Source organism: Taudactylus pleione, unplaced genomic scaffold (assembly GCF_031769625.1).
Source record: "Taudactylus pleione unplaced genomic scaffold, aTauple2 ptg000397bl, whole genome shotgun sequence".
In the NCBI taxonomy this organism is placed as follows: domain Eukaryota; kingdom Metazoa; phylum Chordata; class Amphibia; order Anura; family Myobatrachidae; genus Taudactylus; species Taudactylus pleione.
In genome coordinates, this window is record NW_028284799.1 from 498978 (window position 1) to 525601 (window position 26624).

Here is a 26624-nt window from a genome sequence, read left to right on the forward strand (position 1 = left end):
ACTTATTTAAATGCATATATTTCTGTATATAATGTGTTGTATAAATACTAATTACATATTTGTTGAATTAAAACTATTAGATATGGTTTACATTGGAAATAAATTAAAAACGCTATTTTTGTTATGTTGCATAAATGTAGTGTACTGTATAACTGGATCAACATTATAAAAATAACTCTAAATTGTACACCCTATGATCTAATGCTATATTGCAAGCCATTGTTTCCTTCTCCTTTATAATTATTTTGAGCTTTTTAGTTTTATTTATTTTCTTTTAGAAAATTGAATGGTAATTAGGAAATGTCTTTAGTTTTGTAAATAAGAACGTTACTCTTTCTAATGATCTGTAGGTGTCACTATTGCTGTGGCTATTTATGGGTAAAGTGTCTCCTATTACTGGACATGATATATCCCTGTAAATTTATGATGGCAGAAGCATAAAATAACTATTTAATGTAGTTTAGTTCAATAACATGTTGTGGGACACTCTCCAAAATGAAGTTGTTTTTTGTATACAATGCTATTATTCAATCTTTCTGCACTTTGTTTAAGTTCCAGCAATAAATAAACATATAATTCAGGTATAAGTTTTGTTTCTTAGTTTTATATCCGACTACCTATTTCAGGGGTGGCCAAAGTGTCGATCGCAATCAACCAGTCTGCCATTAAGAATAAAGATGATTCTTATTGGCTTGCTGCGATGAAGCTGCGGCTGTCCCTGTCGGCTGTCACGTGGGACAGCAATAAACAATAAGAATCAAGCCTTTTAATATGCTCTTTTAAACACAGGATGTTACCCTTTGTTTGTACTGAACAATTTTATTTTCCTTTGGTAGCAATTGTCTGTAACAGAGTGTAGAAACACATACCAATTACCACTGAGCTATCATATGTCATATACAGAATAGATCATGAAAGCAAATGTCTGGCATGGTTTAGTGCAAATTTGTGCATTTGAGCAGTGTAAGTAATAACTATTTAAGGCTAAAGCATGATAAATGCTCAATTACCCTATGAGTTTGTAGGCATTATTTTATGCCTCAATAAGTAAATGTTTCTAGGATATCTCATAGGATTCATTAAATATGAGATATCAGATATGATTTTTTAAACTGTGTAAACTGCATGTACTATTTTATTTTCTGGTTTATTCTTTATGCTTTAGACTCCCCAAGTCAACTTTAACTTTTTATAACTCTCATAAAGCAAGAGAGAGAAGGCATACGTGTCTTTCTTACATCTGTATATCTAAAGAAGACCTATTTAACTCATCTATTTTTGTGACTTAGATACATTTTAGCCAGATGCTATAATAAACATGCTGTTCAGCGAGTACATGACAATGTTTCTGATATAAAATCCTCTTAAAATGCCATATGCCAGTTGGACAGCATGTAAGAAGAGACATAATTGTTTCCATTCGTTGGTCCTTTGACCCCTGTTTGAAATATAATTTGGAACTGTCTTTGAAATTTTTAAAAGTCCACTGGTCTCTAGAGAATATGTCTGGAAGGTTCTATTTAGGTTCAAGAGCATGAGATGGAGTCGACAGGGCTTCAAACTGGCTAACAACACTTTCCTGGGATGATGCTCTGCTATAAAGATATTTGACCTGTGACAGGGCTTGGATCTGTTATGCCAAAACCTAAATATGTCTATATATTTTAAATAATGATGTAATTTACAGTATATAGCACTTATCTCCAAATAGGAATCAAAGTGCTTTATATTTGCATTTAAAAAACTCAAGATATAACATATGCTTAACAGAAAAGAGAACTATGCATATGGGTTGTATTGTTTTAAGACAGGGGTGGGGAACCTTTTTTCTGCCGAAGGCCATTTTGATATATATATAGCATTATTTGTGGGCCCGGTGTAGGCCATGCCCCCTCCATGTGTAGTCACACGGGGCGGGGCCACAATCACCGGTGATTACAGCAATGCCTGGAGCATCCTGAGGATGTTCCAGGGAGCTGTAAGGGCAGCGGTGTGACCATCTGAAGCATCCTAAGGACACTCCAGGCAGCACTGCTGCATAGATTCTTGCTGCTGGGTGCCATTCTAGGCACCCTGCTAGCCAGATGAGGCTAGCAGAAAAAAGCTCAGAGGGCCAGACCAAATGATTCCACGGGCCTTATACGACCCCCAGGCCTGAGGTTACCCATCCCTGTTTTAAGAACTAAAGGGACATTAGTAACACGCTTGAGCAAACAAGTTAGTCTTGAGTCTATTTTTGAAGGATTCCTCTTGAACTGTGCAAGGAAACCAGTTACATAGAGTCAGAGCTGCAAAGCTAAAGGCTCGATCCCCAAATTAAATAAGGGAGATTCAAGGTACTGCTAATAGTCCTTCATCTACAGATCGCAGTAAGCAAGTGGGGCAATAAAGATTCAGAAGCTGCTTCAGGTACCTTGGACACTAGTTATGTAGGGCTTTAAGAGTCAGTAGGCCAATCTTAAAATACACTTGTCATTTTACAGGCAGCCAGTGAAGGGAGTAGAGAATGAGGGGGAGGGGAGGGGCCAGTGCAGCACAACAGTGTGGCGCTGACCCCATTAAGTCAGTTCTGTCATGCTCTGGCCTTTAAAAAACACTTTCTTACCTCTCCGGTGTCTGTCCAGGCTAGTGCTATGGTCCACTCATGCTGTGCATCACTCCCAGATAGTACAGAGGTCCGCTTACGCTGCACATCACTCCCGGCTGGTGCTGAGGTCTGTCTGTGCTGCTTCTGCCCTGTCCACTTAGTGTTCTGTCACTGAGCATGGAGATGGCTCTCCACAGTCCCTTGTTCACAACGTGTCTTTCCAGCGTGATGGCACACATGCTGCATGCCAGAGTTCTCTCCTAAACAACAGTATGGGCGCAGCCACGTTGGACTCTGTCACCTGAGGCTCTTCCTCCACTCAGAGCGCTGCTCCCAGATCAGCTGATTGCAGCATTTTGTCTTTATCCTGTACAAAAGATGGTTGTTTTTTAACATAAGGTTGTAGTTTCAAATCTATATAGTGAGAAAGATTATCCATTAGAGAGTCAACGCCTGAGATTATGGATCTTCCCGTGGGACATTTTTTATCTTTGCGCACCTTAGGAAGATGATAAAGATTGGAATAATTGGATGTTTCACAAACAAATAATCATATTCTTCCTTGCTGATGATATTTTTACTCTTGGCATCATATAATAGAACATGTAGTTCCTCCTGAAAAATGAATGTTGAATTGTGCTCTAATTTCTTGTAAGTAGAAGTGTCATCTAGAATGTTATGAGCTTCATTCATATAGGCACTTCTTTCTTGGAGGACCACAGCGCCCCTTTTGTCAGCATTTTTAATTATAGAATTTCGGGGATTTTAGCTGAATAATGGCCGTTTTCTCTAGCGGTTTTAAATTACAATTAAATTTGTTTGCTTGGATCTTGATTTTCTTGAAATCCTCTTTGACTGAATTGTAAAATATATATATATATATATATATAAATATATGTGTGTGATGTTGTAAGCTATTCCCTATAAACGATGCTATTGTACCCTTGAGGCGCCATATAAATAAAATAATAATACAGTTTTACTTATATTTTTGAAAATAAAGCCTGTACAAATTTGTCACGTGAACCCGTAATTGAGGCATCTAGAATGGCTCCAAAAGTAGATCTATCGGCAAATACTGTAGGTTGTGTGGTAAGAAAATGTAGAGGTTGGGTAATAGTAGACCACTTAATTTTTACAGGACTTCGAAAAGTCTTATATTTAAACATTGTTCATTTCCTTTCTAAATAAATGTGTCAATTAAGTTTTTAAGGTGATTGAAATGTTTTGTAAAGATAAAAGGAGGAATGAAATACATATAGCAAGTTTGAATGAAAAATAATTTGTACCCAACCAATAATTATCAGTGGCAGTTTTTGCCATAATATGATGGTTAAATAATGGAAGCACATTAAGGCTCAAACTCTTCCAGTTTCAATGAAACAATTAGACCAAGGTATTTAAAGTTATCCTCCCAATTAAACCCATGACGCTTTATTTTTCCTTAGCTTCCTCTTCTAATGCAAATAAATTTGACTCATATCATTTGCAGACTAAATTATTCATCAAGTATAATTTAAATATATTCTAAAGAGATAAATGAGCATTTGATAAGTATAACATCATGTGATAATAATAGTAAAATGTTCTCTTCTATCTCCCCCATAAGTAATCTTTGAATACTGACCACTGCAAACAGTGTGCGAGAGCGAGAGAGAGCATCCTTGGCATATGTCTATATTTGTATTGTAATTAATGAAAAGGGAATGGGAGACTAATCTTCCTGTCTTACCTTTGGTCCTAAACCCATCTTATTCAAAACAGCACAAAGATATTTCTATTCCATTAAGTCAGAGGCTTTTTGCAGCGTCTAATGCAGCTATCACTCTGGAGCCTTTGCTAATGTGATTTGTTTGGATCTTGCTAAAGAGATTGCTCTGAGATTTACTGCTGTGCATCCCCAAGGCAAACATTCTACTTGATCCCTATGTATTAAGTCATTAATTAACATGTTGAGCATAACTGCCAAAATTTTAGCCAGAATTATTGTGTCAGTTAATAATAAGGGAAAAGGGTTGTATAAATTGCATTCGGTACAGCCTTTCCAGTCTCTAGTATAACGTAATAAGGGCCACTCTCTTTGAGGGTGAAACTTCCTCTGTTTGAAATGTGCCCCCATATCCGTTTAATAATTTTGGTTCAGTTTCTTCTGACTGCACCTTATACCACTCTGCAGGGAGCCTATCTAGCCCTGAGATTTACAATCTGGAAATATAGCAATAGCTGCAGTAACCACCTCATGTAAACTGTTATTGTATGGGGTGGAATCTCTTTAAATGAACTCCAAGCTTATGATATTCATCCTGTAGGACACTGATATTTAAAGCAGTAATCATGTCCACTGTCAATGTTGGGATAAATAAGATTTAATTTTTTGATAGCAAAAATAATGCAGCCTATTAGCACACAGCACACAAGTTTAAAACATAATATTTCACAAAGAAGTCTAAGCTCTGACCCTCCAGCACAGTATTTTATACATCATACAAAATAGGAGGGGAAAGAGGTAAAATTCTCACATCAAGATTGGTCTGTGTATCCATAGCTTCAGATGATTAGTTACATTAAATCTTTACATTTGGAACAAAGCTTTAGAAAGTGAAACTACTAGAGAAAGCATTAATTTTGACTCTAAGCCATATTTGTCTATTCAGATATCTGACCTCCATCCTCCAAATCTTGACCTTGTGGCTAGTTTATCTTCTCTTCTCTACTTACTAAAACTGACGCTAATCTCATTTTTGGAATCTATTTTAACAAGCTAGACTTCCACTCTTATGAAAAAGAAAATAATGACATTAAGTTAATAATCTTTATTAAACTGTAGAATACACCACTTCTATTGCAAAGTTTCTCAACATGGGCATATCCTGTTTACTAAATGCCATAGTCTTCCATGGAGTTTTCCAATTTTATTAGCGATTGTTGTCCAGCAATTATTTGTTGCTTTCAGCAGGCTGAATAGTGGTAGGCCTTAATGATTTATTTAAAAACAAATTGTGTTTATCTGACATTTTTAGGTTCAGTTATGTGGTGCTGACACTGGTCTTGCCTCCGTTTGCCCATGCGCTTCTGACCAGCAGCCACCAACCATGGGGAGGGAAGTCAAAATTCACAATTGAGGATGTGGGTGGCAGCAGGGTCAGATAGAATGAAGGGGAGTCAGAGCAACACAAGGTGGTCACAGGAACACATGGGGAGGGGGTGTTAGGGGAACATATAGGGAGAGGAGTCAGAGGCACACTTGTGGAGGGTCAGAGGCACACTTGAGGAACAAGTGGTCAGAGACACACTTGGAGAGGGGGAATCAGAGGCACATTTGTAGAGGGCAGCCAGAGGCACACTTGGGGAGGAAGTGGTCAGTGGCAAACATGGGGAGAGAGTGGTCAGAGAAACACTTGGGGACGGGGTCAGAGGCACGCTTAGGGAGGAATGGGGGCAGAGGCACACTTGGAAAACGTCTGTTTGTCTCTGTTACTGTGCATGCAGTATGACACGGCAGTTACAATGGAAGCAGGGGTGTAGAAGACTAAAGAAGGAGGAGAGTTGGGGGCAGGGAATATGAAGAGCCACCAGAAGATAGAGGTGGTCTTCACACTGAATCATCCGCCCTCCTATGAGAGAGGGGCGTGGGGAATGCAAGTTCAATGTCAACATCTAAATTCCACTGCAGCTGCCACTGATCTCTGTCTGATGAGGAGCTCGCAGTGCACTGGTTATTCCTTCCAGCAGGCACATGCTTATTACTTACAGTCTGGCAACTGCCTGTGAATAAGAAGCAGTTCACAGGGAGAATCAATCATCGGCTCTCTGTGGGTGCCCTTGTGATCCTCGACCATGTGTACTAGTACCATCTGTACCCCCCTGATGACTGCCTTGATCACATGGCCCGTGCACTATTCTATTAATTACTTTATACTATTTGTCCTGTATGCTCAGACTAATGTCTCTTACTTACTTTTTGCAATCATTATATTAGACTTTTTGGACTTTCATTAGAAGGACACCATTTTATAATGTGTTTATATTGATTGCTAGATGCTTCTTAACTTACATATCATTTTATGTTTTAATGAGATGTATTAATGACAAGTGTATTCTAGAAAGTGGATCTGGAAATCTCATCTTCTATTGTGTTTATTCCCAGCTGTAAGGTGCTGCTGCATATACTGGTGCTATATAAATGAATATTAATAACATTACTAATCCATAGGAACATAGAAAGAAATTGATTATTATTATTATTATTATTATTATTATTATTATCGTTTATTTATTTGGCGCCACAAGTGTTCCGCAGCGCCTTACAAAGTACATAACCAAAAAATGATTACAGTACAATACAATACAACACAATACAATGCAGGACAAGGATATGGATAATATACATTGATACATTGGTGGCCATAACACCCAAATAAGCAACAGAGCATAAGCAACCAAGTGTTAGGTGTCCTAGTGGTGAATAAGAAGTAGATGAAAATAAAGTAAGGAGAAGCACAAGAGGGTAGAGGGCCCTGCTCGGAAGAGCTTACATTCTCAAGGGGAGGGTCAGACAGACAGGCATGATACAGAAGGGGAAGACAGGGAGGAGGGAGCATGTAGCAGCAAGTTAGGATGAGAGCTGGAAAGCATTGATAAAGAGAGCCCGTTTGAAGGATTGTAGAGAGTCTGATGGGGAGAGGGAGAGAGTTCCAAAGGTGGGGAGCAGCACTGGCAAAATCTTGGAGGCAGGAGTGGGAGGGAGTAATCAGTTGGCATGAGAGGCGGCATGCATTTGTTGAACGAAGAGGGCGGACAGGAGAAGGGAGATGAGGTCAGAGATGTAAATGGGAGAGGAGTGTGTGAGGGCTTTGTAAGCGAGTGTGAGAACCTTGAATTGGGTTCTGAAGGGGAAGGGGAGACAGTGGAGGGCTTGTAAGAGAGGGGAGGCAGATGTAGAGCGTTTGGAGAGAAAGATGAGTTCAGCGGCAGCATTGAGGACAGACTGGAGAGGTGAGAGATGGGAGTTTGGGAGGCCAGATAGAAGGAGGTTACAGTAATCCAATCTGGAGATGACCAGTGAGTGTATAGGGTCTTAGTAGCATCCTGGGTGAGAAAGGGTCTGATCCTGGATATATTTTTGAGATGGAAACGACAGGACTGTGAGAGGTTCTGGATTTGTGGTTTGAAGGAGAGGGAGGAGTCCAGGATAACTCCAAGACAGTGCACTTTGGGGCTAGAGGAGATAGTTGTGCCATCAAGTGATAAAGAAATAGTGGGAAGTGAGGTTATATGGGAGGGTAGGAAGATGATCATATTAGTCTTAGACATATTCAGTTTAAGAAATCGCTGGGACATCCAGGAAGATATAGCAGAGAGACAGTTGGAGATACGAGTGAGGAGAGAGGGAGAGAGGTCAGGGGAGGAAAGGTAGATGTGAGTGTCATCGGCATAGAGATGATAATGGAGGTCAAAAGAGCTGATGAGTTCACCTAGAGAAGACGTATAGAGGAAGAAAAGGAGTGATCCAAGAACAGAACCTTGGGGAACACCTACTGCGAGAGGATGTGGGGGGGGGGGAGATAAGCCATGAGAGGAGACAGAGAAGGATCAGTCAGAGAGGTAGGAGGATAGCCAGGAGAGGGCAGTGTCACATAGACCAAGGGACTGAAATATTTGCAGCAGGTGAGGGTGGTCCAAAAGCAGCAGAAAGGTCAAGGAGAATGTTCAGAGAGAAGTGGCTTTTGGATTTGGCAGCAAGGAGGTCATTGCTGACTTTAGTGAGGGCAGTTTCAGTGGAGTGGAGAGAACGGAAGCCAGACTGAAAAGGGTCAAGGAGGGAGTGAGAGGAAAGAAAGGTGGTAAGGTGGTTGTAAACAATATGCTCAAGGAATTTGGATGCAAAAGGGAGGAGAGAGATGGGTCGGTAGTTGGCGAGAATGTTAGGATCAAGGGTAGGTTTTTTAACAATGGGGGAGACAACGGCATGTCTGAATGCAGAAGGGACATTGCCAGATGAGAGGGAGAGATTGAGGAGGTGGGAAAGATGGGAACAAGCACAAGGAAAGAGGTAGCGGAGGAGACGTGAAGAGATAGGGTCAAGGAGGGTGGTGGAAGGGGGGGAGGACTGGATAAGGGCCGTGACTTCCTATCCAGATACAGGGAAGAAGGATGTCAGTGTAGGTAAAATGGATGGGGAGGGATGATCCAGGAAAGGAGGAGGTGTAGTGCTGGAGGACTGGTGGGATATAATATCCTGATGTATGGAGTCAATTTTAGTTGTAAAGTAGGTAGCAAGGGCAGAGAGAAGGAGGGAAGGCGAGGAGGGTGTGGGCAGAGGAGGGACTTCAGGGTGGTGAAGAGACGCTGGGGGTTTGAGGACTGGGAGATGAGTTGCTTGAAATATGACTGTTTAGAGAGGGAAAGGGCAGCACTGTAGGATGAGAGCGTAAATTTGAAATGGAGAAAATCTGCCTTAGAGCGTGACCTTCTCTACTGTCGCTCGACGGTTCGTGAACACTTTTGCAGATATCTGGTGCATTTGGAATGCCAGTGTCGAAGTGTGGATCTGTGAGGGTGAGTAGTGATTGCCGGAGCGATAGAGTCAAGAGCAGAAGCAAGGGAGGCATTGTATATGGAACCACTTGGATGGCTAGCAATAAATTAAATTAAATAAACAATCAAGAAATACCACAAAGCTAACAATTGGATCTATACCTCTACAAACTAAAGAAACAAAACAAAACAAAAAAAAACATGCTTGAGATATTTGACAGCAATGCCTGGTATGGATTTACCTAATAATCAATAGGTTATTGCAAACATCAAAATAAAGTTACAGCAATGCCTGGTATGGATTTACCTAATAATCAATAGGTTATTGCAAACATCAAAATAAAGTTGCAGCAATGCCTGGTATGGATTTACCTAATAATTGATAATAATTGATGACAGAGAAGAACCCAAAACTCAATCTAATTAGACAGATTTTGGGGTTTTGTAGAAGGTACTTTTTTCCCCTATTAATATTTTTAAAATACATGTAGTCAAAATACCGACCGCGCATTAACGCGTTCAGAATTCCGAAATCCTGACACCTGTCAGGTGCCGGCATCCCGACCACTAGCATCCCGAAGGTAAGTAGCAGGGTTAGAGGGAGGGTTAGGGTTTAGGGTTAGGCGCTAGGAGGAGGGTTAGGGTTAGGCACTAGGGTGTGAGGAGGGGGAGGTTAGGTTTAGGCACTAGGAGGAGGTTAGGTTTAGACACCAGGGAGGGTTAGGATTAAGGGTAGGGAGAGGGGAAGGGGTAGGATACCGACCGACAGGCGTCGGTATCCTAACCCTGTGGGGATGCCAGCGTTGGGATTCTGACTGCTGGGATCCTGACCGCCGGCATCCCGTAGCCAACCCGTTTGTATCACATATTTATTAATCCTTGTAATATGAGTCTGCACCACAATTACTGCGAGGCTATTAACTATTTTTTTTATAAAATAAGTTATTTATTACGTAATCTTTCAGTCTTACTCCATCTAAGTTGAAAAATACTGGCTATCTGAACTCTAATAATACTTTTTATATATTTTGATGATATTAATTTGATATTATCCTGTTACTTTTACATATGTCTATTTATGAATGCTACAAAATATGATCCTTCGGCATGAGATTGCCAATGATTATTTTCTGCTATCTCTGTGCTGTAGTCATCTTCACTTGCATACAGATTAACATTACCAATTTGTTTTGTGCTTTAGTTATATGCTCCAATGGATTATTAATTAGTATTACCTCTGGCGTGGTTTACTGTTCATGCATAATAATGTTCACAATAACTTTTACAAAGTTTTGTAAAGTGTCCAAGAATGGTACATGGTACATGTATAATTCTCTAATCACAGTGGCCCCTTCTTTTTTTGTTGTATATGTCCACTAGAAATAGGAAAAACTTGGCTATGTGCTAGATATTTAGTACAAATTGCAGGAGGGGTTAGAAGAAAGTGGCAATAGTGGTTTAATGTGCATAAATGTAAAGATATGCATGAACAATAAAATACACATGCAATATTTACTGTACAGTAAAATAGATAATGGAGAAATAATGGCACAATTTGCAGTAACGAGGGCCTGATTCAGCAGAGTACGCTAATGCATTCGCTGCTGCGATTTCGCACAGAACACAGCTGTGAAAATATGCTAATGCCTTCCAAGGTACAGCCAGTATAAAGACGCCCACTGCTGCCTTCTCATATCCGTCCAATGTCGCACTTCTGTGTAAACATCTGTACCATCGATGTACATCAAGCAGTCACGCAGCATGTACAGCCATGGCCAAAAGTTTTGAGAATGACACAAGTATTGGTTTTCACAACGTTTGCTGCTTCAGTGTTTTTAGACCTTTTTGTCAGATGTTACTATGGTATACTGAAGTAAAATTACAAGCATTTCATAAATGTCAAAGGCTTTTATTGAGAATTACATTAAGTTTATGCAGAGTCAATATTTGCAGTGTTGACCCTTCTTTTTCAATACCTCTGTAATTTGCCATGGCATGCTGTCATTCAACTTCTGGGCTACATACTGACTGGTGGCCGCCCATTCTTACCTAATCAAATCTTGGAGTTTGTCAGAATTTGTGGGTTTTTGTTTGTCCACCCGCCTCTTGAGGATTGACCACAAGTTCTCAATGGGATTAAGGTCTGGGGGGTTTCCTGGCCATGGACCCAAAATTTCGATGTTTTGTTCCCCCAGCCACTTAGTAATCACTTTTGCCTTATGGCAAGGTGCTCCATCATGCTGGAAAAGGCATTGTTCATCACCAAACTGTTCTTGGATGGTTGGGAGAAGTTGCTCTTGGAGGATGTTTTAGTACCATTCTTTATTCATGGCTGTGTTCTTAGGTAAAATTGTGAGTGAGCCCACTCCCTTGGCTGAGAAGCAACTCCACACAAGAATAGTTTCAGGATGCTTTGCTATTTGTGAGTGATGGTTCTGCCACTGCTGTCAGTCAGGCATCTTCTTCTGTAACCTCACCTGACACTCAGGGGTATAGAAGTGGAGATGTTGCCCATAGCAACAAATCAGATTCTACTTAACATTCATTTAGCACCTTCTAGAGGATAATAGCTAGACTATGATTAGTTGCTATGGGCAACAACTCCACTTCTGAAAATCTGCACTTTAGTAAATATACCTCTCAGAGTCTAGAAGAGGTGTCAAAATTAAAACAGGCAAATCAAAAAATATGTTTACTTATTTTTACCCAAATCCTGACAACAATTGTCATGCCATCAGTAGCATTTGTAAAGCCAAAGTAAGTAGAGGTAGGGACAGTAACCATCTAGTAACCTCCTCCCTGTTACGTCATTTGCAGCGAGTTCATGCAAAGTTTTTAGTAAAATCTTAAAATTATGCTAAAGCAATAACAACAAGCAGCCCAGCATCAGCTAGCTCCCTTCTCTCAGCTAGAACCCAGCACCTGCAAACTCCACCGCCATCACCTTAATCATCAATCTCCTCATTAATGATCTGAGGTAGTCCTGTATCCAATTTGCTAAGGCTAACTGACTCCTCCCCTCACCAGAATTCATCAGAAGAATCCTTGAGTGCTAGGCCTGCTGCTGGGGGTGAATCTTCACCTCAGAAGGGGACCAAGAAGACTACTAGTAGTTTCAAAAATGCAATTGACTGTTTGCAAATGGAAGCAAGTATGAAAGCTGCCATCCAGTTGCTAGTATTAGATCTGCATTCAATATCTGCTAGTAATGCATCTGGTTTTAGACAGTTAAATGAGGTCCTGTGTCCCCGCTACCAAATTCCATTTTGATTCCATTTTACCAGAAAAGCAATTCCTCGCCTGTACCAGGACGTAAAAACCCCCAATTCTTGGCATACAAAATGCCATTGTACCCATTATCCTATTAACCACAGATACTGAACAAGCGGTAGTGGTCAAACTACAGATTACGTGACTGTGAAAGTCCATTGGGTGGGTGTAATACCTTCAGCTGCAGCAGTAGGTAACATGAAAGGCCAGCTCATTCACAGGCAGTTTACTCTCTGTATCACTAGCTTCACGTAGAGGCATACCGGTGTCAACCTGTTAGCGATGTCATAGCAAAATGGCTTACCTCACTAGGACTCTCCTCCGGATTTGTCATTTCTGAGAACACAACAAATATTGTGACAGCATTACAGTTGGGTGAATTTGAACATGTCCTATGTTTTGTGTACACAATCAACTTGGTGGTACAGAAAAATATGACAGGTGTGTGCAGAAGATGCTGTCTGTGGCCTGAAAAATTGCATTTTCCACATTGAGCAACGACTTGTAGAAAATTGCACTGGCTGTAAGAACAGTTCAATTTGCCATGCCTCCAACTGAAGCAAGAGGCATTAACAAGTTAGAATTTCACCCTTTATATTCTTCAGCAAATGGAGGTACAGCAATTAGCCATCCAAAGCTGCACAACAAGCCATGACATAGAGAGAGAATGGGTAATGCATCTTAGTACCGCACAGTGGAGAATACTTTCCATGTTATGCAAGGTACTGAAACCATTCAAAGTATTAACCTATGGAGTGAGTTGAGAGTGGACACTGCCAGCTTGAGTTAGGTGATTCCCTTAATTATACTAATGGAAAAGTAGCTTGAGAAACTGTAGTTGGAGATGAAACAAAGCGATTCCGCTAAGTATGTTGGACTTCTTTAAGATCAACTTCTTTATTTGCTTCTCCAGGACCAAAGGGTAGTCAACATCTTGAAATCGGATCACTACATTTTGGCGACCATACTTGATCCTAGGTTTAGGTTGTACATAATGTCTTTCTTTCTAACTGACACAGAGATAAAAAGAGCTCCTTGTGAGCAAGTTGGCAGCTCAAATGGCACATGACATGACAACGTCTACTTCAGTTTTTCCTGCAACTGCTGCTGCCAGGAAAAAAAACTGAGCTTTCCCAAGAGACCCACTAGTGATGAGGATGAGTCAACTCAGCTCACCAGAGTGGCACAACATTTTGACATCTGGTCAGTTCTAAAAGAATTGCCCAAAATTAGTGACAATTAACTACAAATTCCATGGCCATGACCTTTCCTGTCAATTACATGAAAGTACAGATACTTCTGCAATGGTGGATTCTAGCAGAATAAGTTAATATTTGGCCAGATTCAGAAATGGATGCTAATGTGATCATAGCTGCGATTTCGTATGCAATGCAGCTGCGATATGCTAATGGTTGCAAAGATTATCCTAGCATAAGGATGCCCACTGCTGTCACTGAACTGCTTGGTTTCTTAAACTGTGGATGTCTTTTTTAATATACAACATAATGTAGGGTGGAACAGTCCCATCTTGCACCGCCTTTCTTTTCTGCCACTGCTGTGTGGCAATGTTTCATAGATGTGCTATCTTCTTTTAAACTGCCATGTGTTTGTGCAGCTGCTCTGTTGCTTAGTAGTCAGCCAGCCTTTGGACGATATTGGTGAACAATATTATGAGGTGGTCAGAATTGTCTGGAAATGATTGCTATTGAGGTTAATAATACTGTAGGAACAAAAACGGGGTCAAATTACATGATTGTAGCATTTTTTTTTTTAAATACAGATCCAAAACCACAACACGAAAATGAATACAGATCCAAACCAAAACACGGGGGACAGTGCACATCTCTATCATAAAACGATGCACTTTAGCGGATGTCTAGGTGCACTTGTGTAAAATGAGGCTCATGGAATTGCCCAGGATGTTGTTCCTAAATGACCTTTACAGGTTAATTTTTTTTAACATTAAATAATTCTGTTTGAGATAAAGCATTGATTGAAATATATTACATCATTTTTCTTTTGCTAAGTCTTTATATGCTTTGCACAGCATTCTGGGTAGTATTGGAAAGTGATAAGTATGAAGATAGTTAAAATTAGCAACTCCTGGTGATAAATCTGACCTAGTTTTAGCATATATCCTTTCAAATCTAATCTGTAAATCCGTACTCTCAGAACGCAGGCATTAGCATGTCACTATTTTTATTGTTCTAAAAAAGCTTCTCAAGTTGATCATGGTGTTACATTGGCTTTCATTTTTATTGCTGACAATCTTAGGTAAAAGTAATGAACACTGACAATTGTATTTACTATAAAATAATGTTTCTTTTTATTAGTTAAATGAGAACTATCAATATTATAATATAAATATTGAATGTTGCAATGTCTTTAAATATAAAAGAGAGAAACATACTCTGATTTGATTAGACCTTTTTTTCTCACTTTTCATTATTTTGTCGTAAAGTCACTCAAGTTTTATATGTGCAGTCGAGTCAGATGTATCTTACATTTATGGCTCCTTATGAGAGGAGGAAAGGGGGAGGGGGCTACTGTAGGCAAAGCAAAATGAGCCCAGCTTACCTACACTGTAGTGCTAAAAGTAGATTTTTATTCTTCTGCCAGGGGGTGTATATGTTGATGCTGCTTCACCCCTGGTGCAAGATCAGTACTGAGGGCTGATGATGAGCCACCCCATAAATTTGTTTGAGCGATATCACTCATAGCTTTGGCTGCAAAGGGCCTGAAGCACTAAAATGAACAGCTAAACATAAGCATTTTGCCTTGGTGCACTACTTGTCCCTGCTATACCTGGCCACATTAAAGCGGTTGGGGCCTACAGTGACCTCTATTGTACCATAGCAAAATGCTGGACAAATAAACACATCTATTACAAAAAATGATAACAAAATGCATCCTCACAAGCCAGTGTACAGTATTGCTTACCTAATTATTTGGGTGGGGGGAGGTCTCTTTTCCTCAAACACTGTGAACAAATCGAGGTTAGGAAATAACAACTGTTATAGGATAATGAGGACTTGCTCCTTACAGAGCTGTGAAATAAATGAGGCAGAAGAGGTGCGTCACTTCTATTTATACACATGGGATATTGCGCTATTAGCTTATCTTATTAAAAATATTGATTGTATGTACTATGCAGAGTTGCATGAAACTCTATGTTAGCTCCATACAGTCCACATAGTTAGTACACTTCTACTTATGGTTAATATAAAATATGAGTGTTTTTTCCCCTAGGAATTGCAGGACAACCATCGAGACCTCCATCTTTAAGTTGTTCTGGGGCTGAAGTGCTGGGAAGTGCAGTCTGCGCCATCATTGCATTAGAATCAAGTACAATGACAACAGTGTGCAATAGACTAAATGGACATCTTCTTCCAAAAGCTTTACGACGGCTCATATGGATGGATAAACTTTTAAGATCCGATAAAACATTTAAAGGAGACAAAATAAAGTAAGCATTGACCTTAGTACTGTTTTGAGAATCAGTAATTGTTATATATGCTGTGCTTTTAACTATTACTATATGAAAGATTGTAATATTATGCCTTTTTAGTTTGTGTTTAATTTTACTGTGTGTTTTGTCATGGCTTTATTTAGGGTCTGAAATGTTATGTTTTATTTTGTGCATCATGCCTACCTCCAATTTGTGCACTGTGGGAATCGGGACTAGTCCTAAAAGGACAATTGAAATACCAACGGGATATAGAGTACCTCTTACTGCAGGCCCAATTGGGACAAAGCTCTCTATCTTCCTCTTCAGTACTGTCATGGGGACAGTTGGGAATTGTGTATTTTGGAAAGGTATATGTTATTCACAAATAGAAAATATATATTTAAATAAATTGCCAATTAATAAACCATACAATATTTACAATAAACTTTAAAAATGTAGTGAGTGTAATATAAATTACACTCATTTCTATTTTTTAGATAAATATACAGATACAATACAAACATATAAAGCAGGAATTAAATTAGCGAGAAAGTGACAATTATTTTGCCTTTTGTTACATAAGATATAATCTGAGCCTCAATGCTATTCTGTTGTACATATGTAGTAAGACTTGTGTAAATTGCAGACAATGTTTTCTTCTATGCTGAAATGCTGCCAGGTACAGTAGTCTCTTGTCATTCCCAGATGAACTGTATTTTCAGGAATACAATTTCAACATCTGCTGAATCTGATTAACTTCTTCAAAGGAACCTTCAATCTATAGACAGGTTTTCCATGAATGACTGCATTCTCATGGCATGGTGATTGGCTAAATTACACTGGTAGGCAAACCTCATATGGTTATTTGGAGCCAAGCACAGGCACAAACATGCTGTTTTAAGGAGTGTTATTTAAATATAAGCCAGCGTGTGAAAGCTATAGCTGCTTTACCACTTTACACTGTCTTACAGAAGAACATGGCCAAGAAGAGAATATTTTGTTTAAAAGGTACGAAATGCACTGTACAGATCACACGTGTTGGAGAACACATTGCATATAGCAACTTCTTTTATTGGCATGTAAGAGACTAACTCTTCTAATCATTCATTCAGGGGAAACAGGGTGTCTGTGAGTTGGCTGATTTTACCTTTTCCTTTTGTCAAATAAAAGATTGCCTTATTACATTTGATACATCTACAGGGGTGCTGAGAAGAGGATGCAGTTGGTACAAAGTACCCAGGCCTGGGCCTTTATAGGAGCCAGAAAGTGTAGGGAAGGAGTAACTTTGCCCTCAATAATGCTGCGACCATGGCCCTTTCCCCTGCTTTGTGGCATGCCCCGTGGTGAAATTCTCCATGACGGGGCTTAGCACTTCCGATGGCTACACCACCCAGAACCCATGCCCGCCCAATAACTTGACCGCTCAGTACATTTACAAAGTATTATGTCGTTTTGATGGGACTGGTCTATAAATAATTTTTTGTAGCATTTTAATACACACAGGTCCTGATGTAAAGTTGGACATATGCATCTCTTTTACATAAAGTACGCATTTTGTTTGTACCCCATATGTGTACAAAAATACTTACACTTCTATCAATATGCAGATTCTGTTGCATGTTACGCATGGAGAGGAGGATCAGGCAAGAGAATGGGTCTGCAAGCATAGGGAGAGTACATTAAGGGCGTGTTTAAATATTTCTGATCGAGGTAGGTCTGGAAACAGACACGTAGGCATCTGTCAGGAGTAGTAACTCCTTCTGGTGTCTGACCTCTGGTACAGAACATACCTGATGATAATGATGATGGCAGCCACTTCTAATTGGTTGATTGCATCTGCACTGCTCTTACTGATAAAATATAAATCATTAATGTGGCTACTATATTATATAAAATTGCAGCCATCTATTGGCATTACTGAACTGCTATTTGCGTTCGCAAAACGTTATTTGAGGCGATTCCTATTTCATTTTTAAGGGAAAGACCAAGGGCCTGATTCTAAGTCGGACACATCTGCGGCCACTTTTCCGTACAGCCACGCCAGCCTTCTTACTAGTATATGCTAATGCAAGAAATTGCCCCTGTATGCTGACCTTCCATGTGTTTGCATGAGTAAGGCTGCCCCGCCCACTGTTTTTCAGTCTTCAGCCGCAACCATCATCATTAGCACCTAGACATGCACCCACTCCATGCTGGGTGCAAAGGATCCGTCTGAGACAGGTGTTTCATATCCATCCGCACGCTACGGACGTTGGCTTACACCCCACAGCACCCCCACTAGATGGAACAGTCCCTTGCATCTGCATGGTTATCGTCCAGTTACTGCCCACAAACATCTATTTAGTGGATAGAGTGGTTCAATTCATCCGTCCACACGTGCGATCTCTGTCCAGGTGCGTATGCACGGTTTGGCACATACACAGTCGCCAATTTCCTTCTGTGGCACATGTGCAGCACGTCAATATACATGCGCAAATCCACTTACAGTACATCTGACCAGGCCTAAGGTGTTTGCTAGTGCCTTTCTTCAATGAAAAATGATGTCATTACTCACCTAAAGTTACAAGAGTAACTAACATATTCTGGGTAAGTCTTCAGATGCTATCTGTAGTTTTATTTTGTATTTAATTGTATTCTACATGGTAAATGCAACTTTCACATTTATTAATAACACTGTGCAGACACTATCCTATTCTATTAGAATTAATAATTGTTTGCAGTTAAAAACTCACTTCCCTAGAAAATTGTGACGTAACTGACTCACCTTAGCTTGGTTTATTTTGATGTGCCTGCTTGCAATGTACAGTATGTGTTTTGGAAGGGTGTGGTATATTTTATCGACATTCACAGGGGCATATTTAATTGGCCTCAAATTACCCCAAAATCACATTTTCTTCTACTTTATTCATTTGCATTTAAAAGTTAACATTTTTACAAGGTGGATAAATTCCATGGTGTCTGGGGTCCCTGGTACCACTATTTTCACAGAGAAATCCCTGGTAACAAGTAGTCATATTTATTGCATTTACCACAGTATTTCGGCTCATTGCCTCCTCGCTGCTCATACTCTGTATATTCTGTATATTATAATCTGTACCAGTGATTGCCTTATTTTCCTCCCCCCTTCGTTGATGGACCCCCACCCTCCCCCTTTACATGGTTACCATATTTAATGTTTTGCAAACAGTAACAATTGGTTCCTAAAAATACAAAAAAAAAAGTGGGTTGTTTATCTTTTTGCAGCATGCACACAGTACAGTATATCTTGTTATATGGTACTTTTAATGTAACTGTACTACTTATGTTGTGTGTGCACTTGATTATTATATATGTTTGTTTTACACTTCATAAATAAAGAGATTTAAAAGTAAAAATTTTTATGGTACTGGCTGTTCCTCAAATTATTTTTCAATGTCCTGTGTGTTTTTGTGGAAAAAATTACTGCAACCATTTTTTTTCAATTTGCGCAGACATTGAAAATTTGTTACAATGTTGCGATGTTGACTATGTGCTCTTAGAGTAATCCTAATGCTAACCCTAATAGACATGTCGTCATTTCTGACGTCGACACTCTGCCAATGTCGACATTCTGTCGGTGTCGACATTAACCACTTAACTGACCATTTTTCCAGCAAAACCGGTTAGAAATTGCTGGGTCCACAGAAAAGTCCGGGAAGTCAGAGGTGTCCTTTCTGCACATGTGTAGAACAAATTTCCTCTTCAAAAACACAGCGGGGCGGTGCAGTCTCACCTTATGAGCTGAAGTACAGCTGGCTGCGTTCACATACCATCTCACCACATCAGTTAAGTCGTTAATGAAGTTGATATGTTAGAGTTGGGTATGGGATGCCAGCAGTCGGGATGCCGGCTGTCAGAATTCCGACACCGGCATCCCGACAGGGCTAGCATACCGACACTTGTTGTTCGGTATGCTAACCATCCCCCTCTCCGTACCCTAACTCTCCCCCTTTGGTGCCTGAACCTATCCTCTGCCTCCCCGCACCCTAAACCTAACCCTCCCCCTTAGTGCCTAACGCTAACCCCTAAACCTAACCCTCTCCCCCACCCCGCTACTTACCTTCGGCATCCCGGCGGTCGGGATGCCAGCGTTGGTATTGTGAGAGGCGCTGGGATTTTGGCGCCGGTAATATAAGCGCCAGCATCGCTACTCCCTGGATACTGACTGAATCCCAATATTTTAACCATGTCTACATCATCAATGTCAACCTACTGGTGCTGAGATTGTGAATATTGACATTGTAAACTGTGACATCCTGATTGCATACTGTTTTAGAAACCATGCCCACCCTTATTACAACAGGATGTAAACATATTTCTTTTAGCCATAGGGCCATCTTGTTTGATGATTTTGGAACTTCAATGCAAACCCACTTAGAAGTAACTTACCTAATATTTGGTTTTGAAGGATCGCAGCAGACAAGCATTAGAGGACTGTTTTAAGTTGTGATGCAGAATTCAACTCTGTAAAGTTTTCAAACCAGGTTCCTATTTTCATGGTAGAGGATCAGCAGTTGCTGCCACGTAATTTCAAGAACTTTATGTATGTTAAAAATTAATAAGCTGTTTCTAGCAGATAAGGAAGTAGTCAAATATTCATTATAAACTAAACAAAGACAATAAATAATACATTAATCATTAGAATCAGTTTAGTTAGAGATTTATGTACCCACTAATATTACATGTTAATTAATTCACATGTTAAAGTAAAAATACTGTCAAAATTAATTTAGTTGTTTTTGTGTGCAATTTTTGGTGTTTAAATTAATGTAAAATCACTAAGCCCTAATACTTTACAAACCCAGTGTATAAGCACAATACCAAACCAAACATACTGTAGAGTGTCCACTCCCGGCCCCCCGGAAAGGCAGGCAAGCCTCCCGGAAGCTTGCCACCCTCCCAACGTCCCCCCTGAAATAAACGGAAACCCCCACAGCGGGGGGCACGGTGACGCGATTCGCATAGAATCGCGTCATCCTGCCCCGCCCCCTGCTTCACAATGCTGAAAATAACAGCATTGTGAAGAGGGGGCGGAGTCACGATGATGCGATCATGCGTCCCCGCCCCCGTCCCCGCCCCCAGTGTGCCACCAAATGGCCGGCTCCGCCCCCAATGGCCGGCCCCGCCCCCTGCTATTAGCCGACAATCAGCTCCCTCCCGGAAGGCTGGAGCTGATTGTCGGCAAGTATGATGTGGGGTAAATACTGGCTGCTTTTGAATGTAACCCACAAATACTGGACAGATTTACTTATACACTGCAATTTAGACCCCTCCCAAATCTAAACCTCTCTGCATGTTTTACATCTCCCCCACCTGCAGTGCAAAATGATGTTACCTAGGTGCAAAGTTACTTGCTCTTCCTTGCTTTGCTCCCACTGCAGATCAGGCCCATAAAACTTGTTTACAGTATTACCTGAAACTACAAGTACAAGTAAAAATAAAAGGTAAAATAAGTCATAATAAACAACTGCTGAGCGGACATCTATCCTTTCTCCCGTCTCTCTCTCTCCCCATGATTTAACGTAGCTTCGTTCCACATATTGCAGGATTCTGATTACACTGCTACAAAAATGTTTCATTTATTCAATGCAACTACGGGCACAGTACAGTAATGAAAGTAATTTGGTAATTGTATTGTTTTTTATAGCTTAATTGAAAAAGAGGCAAGGGAGAGCTATGGTAGAAAACTGGAACACAAATGTGCCGAGTTAAAGATCAGAAGTGCAACACGTTCTCCAATTTCGGGTCTTATTGAGAATGCTGTGGTGGAGGTAAGCAGTAATCCATGGAGATACTTGGGGAACTGGTCTGGCTCTGAAACGTATGGTTTGTTATGCATCTCTCAGGGTATTGGGTATTAGAGCTGTAAACCTCCAGATCACTGTCAAAACCTGCTGCTATCATATCACTGTATATGGAAGAGTAGCAGCATCTAGCTTCAGAGGTAAGGAGCTGCCACCGTCGCTCCTCCTTGTCAGCAGCCAGCAATCAGTGTGTGTGCATTTGCACCGGGAAATTAAAAACACTGAATGATTGATATTATACACCAATTCAGTCTTTTAGGTGACCCCTAAACTCTAGGTGACCTGCTGTCGCTGTTCCTTGATATTTACCAGACTTAACATGAATATGAGTAATTAAGAAATATGCAAAACAGAGTGGCTCAAGCTTCAACTACAACCAGACAGACATAATTTCTATGCAAACCCTACAGTTAAGGGTATGAAGGACTACTTCCACCATTACTGGTACCTCTTGGTTCAGGGAAAAATGTTTCTATGGACTTTATTACAGAGCTGCCTCCTTGTCATAGGTACAATATCATATTCATTATGGTTGAAACAAAATGGTCCATTTTGTCTCACTGAAAAAGTTACATTCAACATCTCAGTTTCTAAATAATATTTATCTGCTATGTGGTTGCACAGATACTATTGTGTTATTGTGTCAGACATGGGTACTCAATTTACAGCCCACTTCTGTAAGACTTTCTGCACTTCTCTGCACATCTGACTCCTATTATCAGCTTATCATCCACAGTCTAACACTCAGACTTAGCGGTTAAACCAATGCTTGGAATAGTGTCTCCAGGCATGCAGTATATTTACATTTTCAACAGCTAGACTGTTATCATGGTGGAATATACAAATAATGATGCTCTACACCAGGGGTGCTCAACTTGCGGCCCTCCAGCTGTTGTGGAACTACACATTCCAGCATGCCCTACCACATTTTTGCTATTAGGGAATGCTACAACTATAGTAGGGCATTCTGGGATGTGTAGTTCCACAACAGCTGGAGGGCCATATGTTGAGCACCCCTGGCCTACGCCATCCACAAAGCAAAGTAAATACTTTGTCTACTTTGGATATCACCCACAACACATACCTTCTTCTTCTTTTTGCTCTGTTCCTATTGTAGCTGAGCTTAATAAAAATTCTAGGAAACATGGGTACACTTGACTATGGCCCTTCAGGAGTCACAAGAGGAGTATAATGTCCTGGTGAACAAATATCCCCAGGCTATTCGGTCATTCAATTGAACGGCCAATATATCGCGTGCCCGTTGGCCAGTGTGTACAGACGATATGAACGACGTTGTTCACAGACATATGGCATCGGCTGTGCAGCAGTGATGCCTAAACCTAACCCTCCCACCCGCAGCTAAGACTTAACCAGCCCCGCTATACTTACAATCGGCACCCCGGCTGATGAAATCCCGGTGTCGGAATGTCACTACCTGGACAAAGACCAGCGCCAGAATACCAACAATAGTGGAGTTGCCAACGCCGGTCTTCTGTCTGGGTAGTGGCATTCCGGCGTCGAGATTTAATCAGCCGTGTTGCCGGCTGTAGGTATAATAACTGCATCCCCTGATAATACCTCTTCTACAGTAAAATGTATTACATTTGACATATAGTAGGATATTATAATCAAACCCAGTGATAGTAAGAATGTGCATTCTTTTATCTAACAATATTTTTTTGTCTAATAGAAATTTCGAAGCACTCCCTCTATGTATCAGTTTGCAACATATGAAGAAATGATTAATGAGTCAAGCAAATCGTTAAATGTACTGTACGTTTACAATGGTACCTATGAGCCCTACTTCATTCATTGGCTTTTCCCTCTGCAAATGGCATTCAAAAAAATACCACCCACAGGTAAAGCTATAGTAGAAGTAAGTACACTTATACTGTATATTGTATGAATGAACGCAAATTTCTGGGTTAGTAACCATTTTTTGCCAGCTATACTCTCTTCCCAGAAGTTATTTTGTCTCCAGTTCATAATATTATAACTGTTATAGTTTGACATTTTTCTTTTTATTGACATTTGGTTTTATTTAATCTTAATATCATAATTAATTTGAATCTTATAGAACCCAAATAATTTTTCTGCCATTTCACCCGATGGCTAACCTTGGGCCCGGGCCAGGATATTTTTCTAATTTGCAAGTCACCTGCAAATAATTGCATTGAAGTGTTTACAATTAGTTTTTTTTCCAAATGACTATCATGGAATTATTTTTAATATGTGTTCTTATTTATTGTTTTCTTGTTTGTTTAATATGCTGTTTTCCCCAGGGTTTATTTCTAGATTGTGAAATAAATATTTTGCTTTTTCAGCTGAGCATCCATATGAATTATTCATGTATCTGCATCTTCTGATTAAAAACATATTCCCTTCATGGATGGAAATTTTTGCAATGGCTGAGCGAGTCATGGTTACCCTACAAACAGAGGATGAGGAGCTGTTTACTCATCTTCAGCGTAGCTTTCAAACTAATTTGACTTTCAACCCAAAAGTAAGATCTTTTTTATATTATCTTAATTTTTTTTATTATTCAGTCTATTTTGCAATACATTATTTTTAAATAACTGCAAGTTTATTTTGCCAGTAGATGGATTGGATGGAGCCGCTGTTTATAATTATTACAGGGGAAAAACTTGTTTATGGTTCTGGAGCTTCTTTTTTTTTTTAAATGTAAAAACACACTATTCTCCCAAAACCTGCGGGAGGCGCCCGAATTTTCGGGTAACCCCCCCACACCCCTGGAAGAGTAGGCATTTCTCCTGTATCCCACCCACTTCTGAGTGAAGTGGGCAGAATGGTGAGAATCTTACTGGGCATCCACGGTCCGTCAGGGGGGGGGGGGATGGGACTTAACAACGCAATCCCATGATAATCGTGTCATTTGGCTCCACACCTTATTCGAATGTGCAGGATTTGCCGTAATATTTTGCGAGTTGCTGGGGCTTAATCAGGCAATAGTCCGGCCCCATCACTGTCCACCTGCATCTACTCTCTGGACTATTGCTGGAGAGTACATTTCAAATGTCTGTAAGTATGTGTAAAACTCTTTCATGTTAAGCATAAATACACACAAGGCTTTCAGTTGTTGACTTTGGGCCTGCATCAGAGATGCCTGCAAATGCGTTCTGCGGACAGATATTGTGATCTTTAGTAACTATGCATGCATCAGAGACTGCGTAGGAAATTTGAGCAACTACAGGCAATTCAGAATCCTATGCATCTTACCTGCATCTCCAATTGCAGCTTAGTGGGTATAACTGGGTGATGACTAGGAGTTTTCATGGAGGATAAGTGTGTCGTGGACATATAGGCAGAATTGCAGGCTATTCAGAAATGAGCATACAGTATACAGAGATCTGGCTGATTTTAGATGGATCTGTTACAGTAAGGATAGGGCAGGTGCAAATCTGTACTGATAATGATGATGTCTACTTTCATGAATGGATGGATAAGGGAGATGCTGTCACAAAGATGTGGCAAACCTTAAATACATGCGAGTATTCGTTTTTGTCTCTGAGCACACAAGATGCCGCCAAATTGTGGCCAACTCTAAATCACTCTCTTTATATTCTGAGAAAACAGGTTTTATTAATGTTTTGGAAACTGAGCTAGAACAAACTTTCCTATGGTTAATACCTCGTACCCAATTTTACAAATACTGGCAAGTGGCAGAGATTGTTTATCTGTCTAAACTGTCAATGGGATGCCTTATGCACCTTGTAGGTCCGCAGTTATACTTTTCTGCATTTTTGATGATCACCTTGAGATAATGGGTGTATGTATAATGGGTGCATACAGCCCCAGGGTCCAGAAGGGCACACACCATACACTCTTCTCCCATATATGATAGTATACTTACCTGCCTATTTACGCTGCAGAAATCACCAGGAAATTGGAGCAAATGGCATTTTCCCAAAGATCTTCACATGCGAAGTAGGGAAATCACTGGGAACAGTGCCAGAGTCTACACGAAAGGGTTCGGGCATACAGAGGCTGCACCCGGGCACCCTACTCTCTTAGGGCCTGATTGAGAGCTGCACACATTCCATTGCAACTGCGATTCCATATGCAACGGACTTGCGATAATATGCTAATGATTGATTTCTTAAGCACAGAGACGCCCAGCTCCTGCGTCTCGCTTACTTACAAAAGAGGAAACATCAGTCGCACATCGGTTTCAAATCGGACCGCTGAGCAACTTAATGCTGTCTCAGAAAGGGCATCTCATCTAAGATGCCGCAACCTCTGTATCTGTGTACAAATTTGTAGACTCTCACTAGGGCATACCCAAAAAACATGTCCAAACTTGCCTGCGTCTTTCTAGCCACCCCCCATTACCTGACTACCTATCAACTCATTTTGCGAATAAATCCTCTTTGCGACCACCATCGCTAAGCATTTGTTGTGCATGTGCAGTAGCAAAAAATTGCTCATCTGCGTCCGATATCTACATTGCGTCCACCTTTGAATCAGGCCCTTAATCCGCCCCTTAATCCACCCCTGCTTGAGACATAGATCAAATTGATAACCTGTATGCGTCTTACTGTGCCAAGCAACATAAAATGTGACCTAACCAGTCCAAAATGTGCTGGAGCCATTGCTTCTCTGTAAGGGATTTGTTTTATTTATTATGGGACTTCCCTCATTTCTAAACATTATGGCTTGAGATAGCTGATTTGATATAAAAAGTCTTAAATAATAGATTGGAACTCTACCCCTCGATGGCCCTCTTCTACTTGCAGCCCCTGGACTTTCCAAAATATAATTGCCAATAAATGCACTACAGTCAGTATTGGAAGATCCCATTTCTCTCTAATATTATCACAAATGTAGTTAACGTCAATTTTGCCTTTCAAGAGGAGACTGTAGGTATTGCACATTCTACTTCTAGCACTTCCCAACTAGTACAATGGCTTAAGTGGCCTGAACGGTGCCATAGCACCATGAT

At 40.4% G+C, this 26624-nt stretch overlaps 1 protein-coding gene across 4 annotated transcripts in view; it reads left to right on the top strand.

Moving 5' to 3' along the window:
• LOC148506705 (uncharacterized) overlaps positions 1 to 26624 on the top strand; it is a 383360-nt gene that overhangs the window by 81410 nt on the left and 275326 nt on the right. For all 4 annotated transcript variants that reach the window (XM_088446314.1, XM_088446317.1, XM_088446315.1 and 1 more), the window contains 4 exons: positions 15644 to 15860; positions 21508 to 21631; positions 23355 to 23523; positions 23989 to 24167. In XM_088446314.1, coding sequence (XP_088302440.1) covers positions 15644 to 15860; positions 21508 to 21631; positions 23355 to 23523; positions 23989 to 24167 — 689 coding nt within the window. The remainder of the gene's footprint in view (positions 1 to 15643; positions 15861 to 21507; positions 21632 to 23354; positions 23524 to 23988; positions 24168 to 26624) is intronic.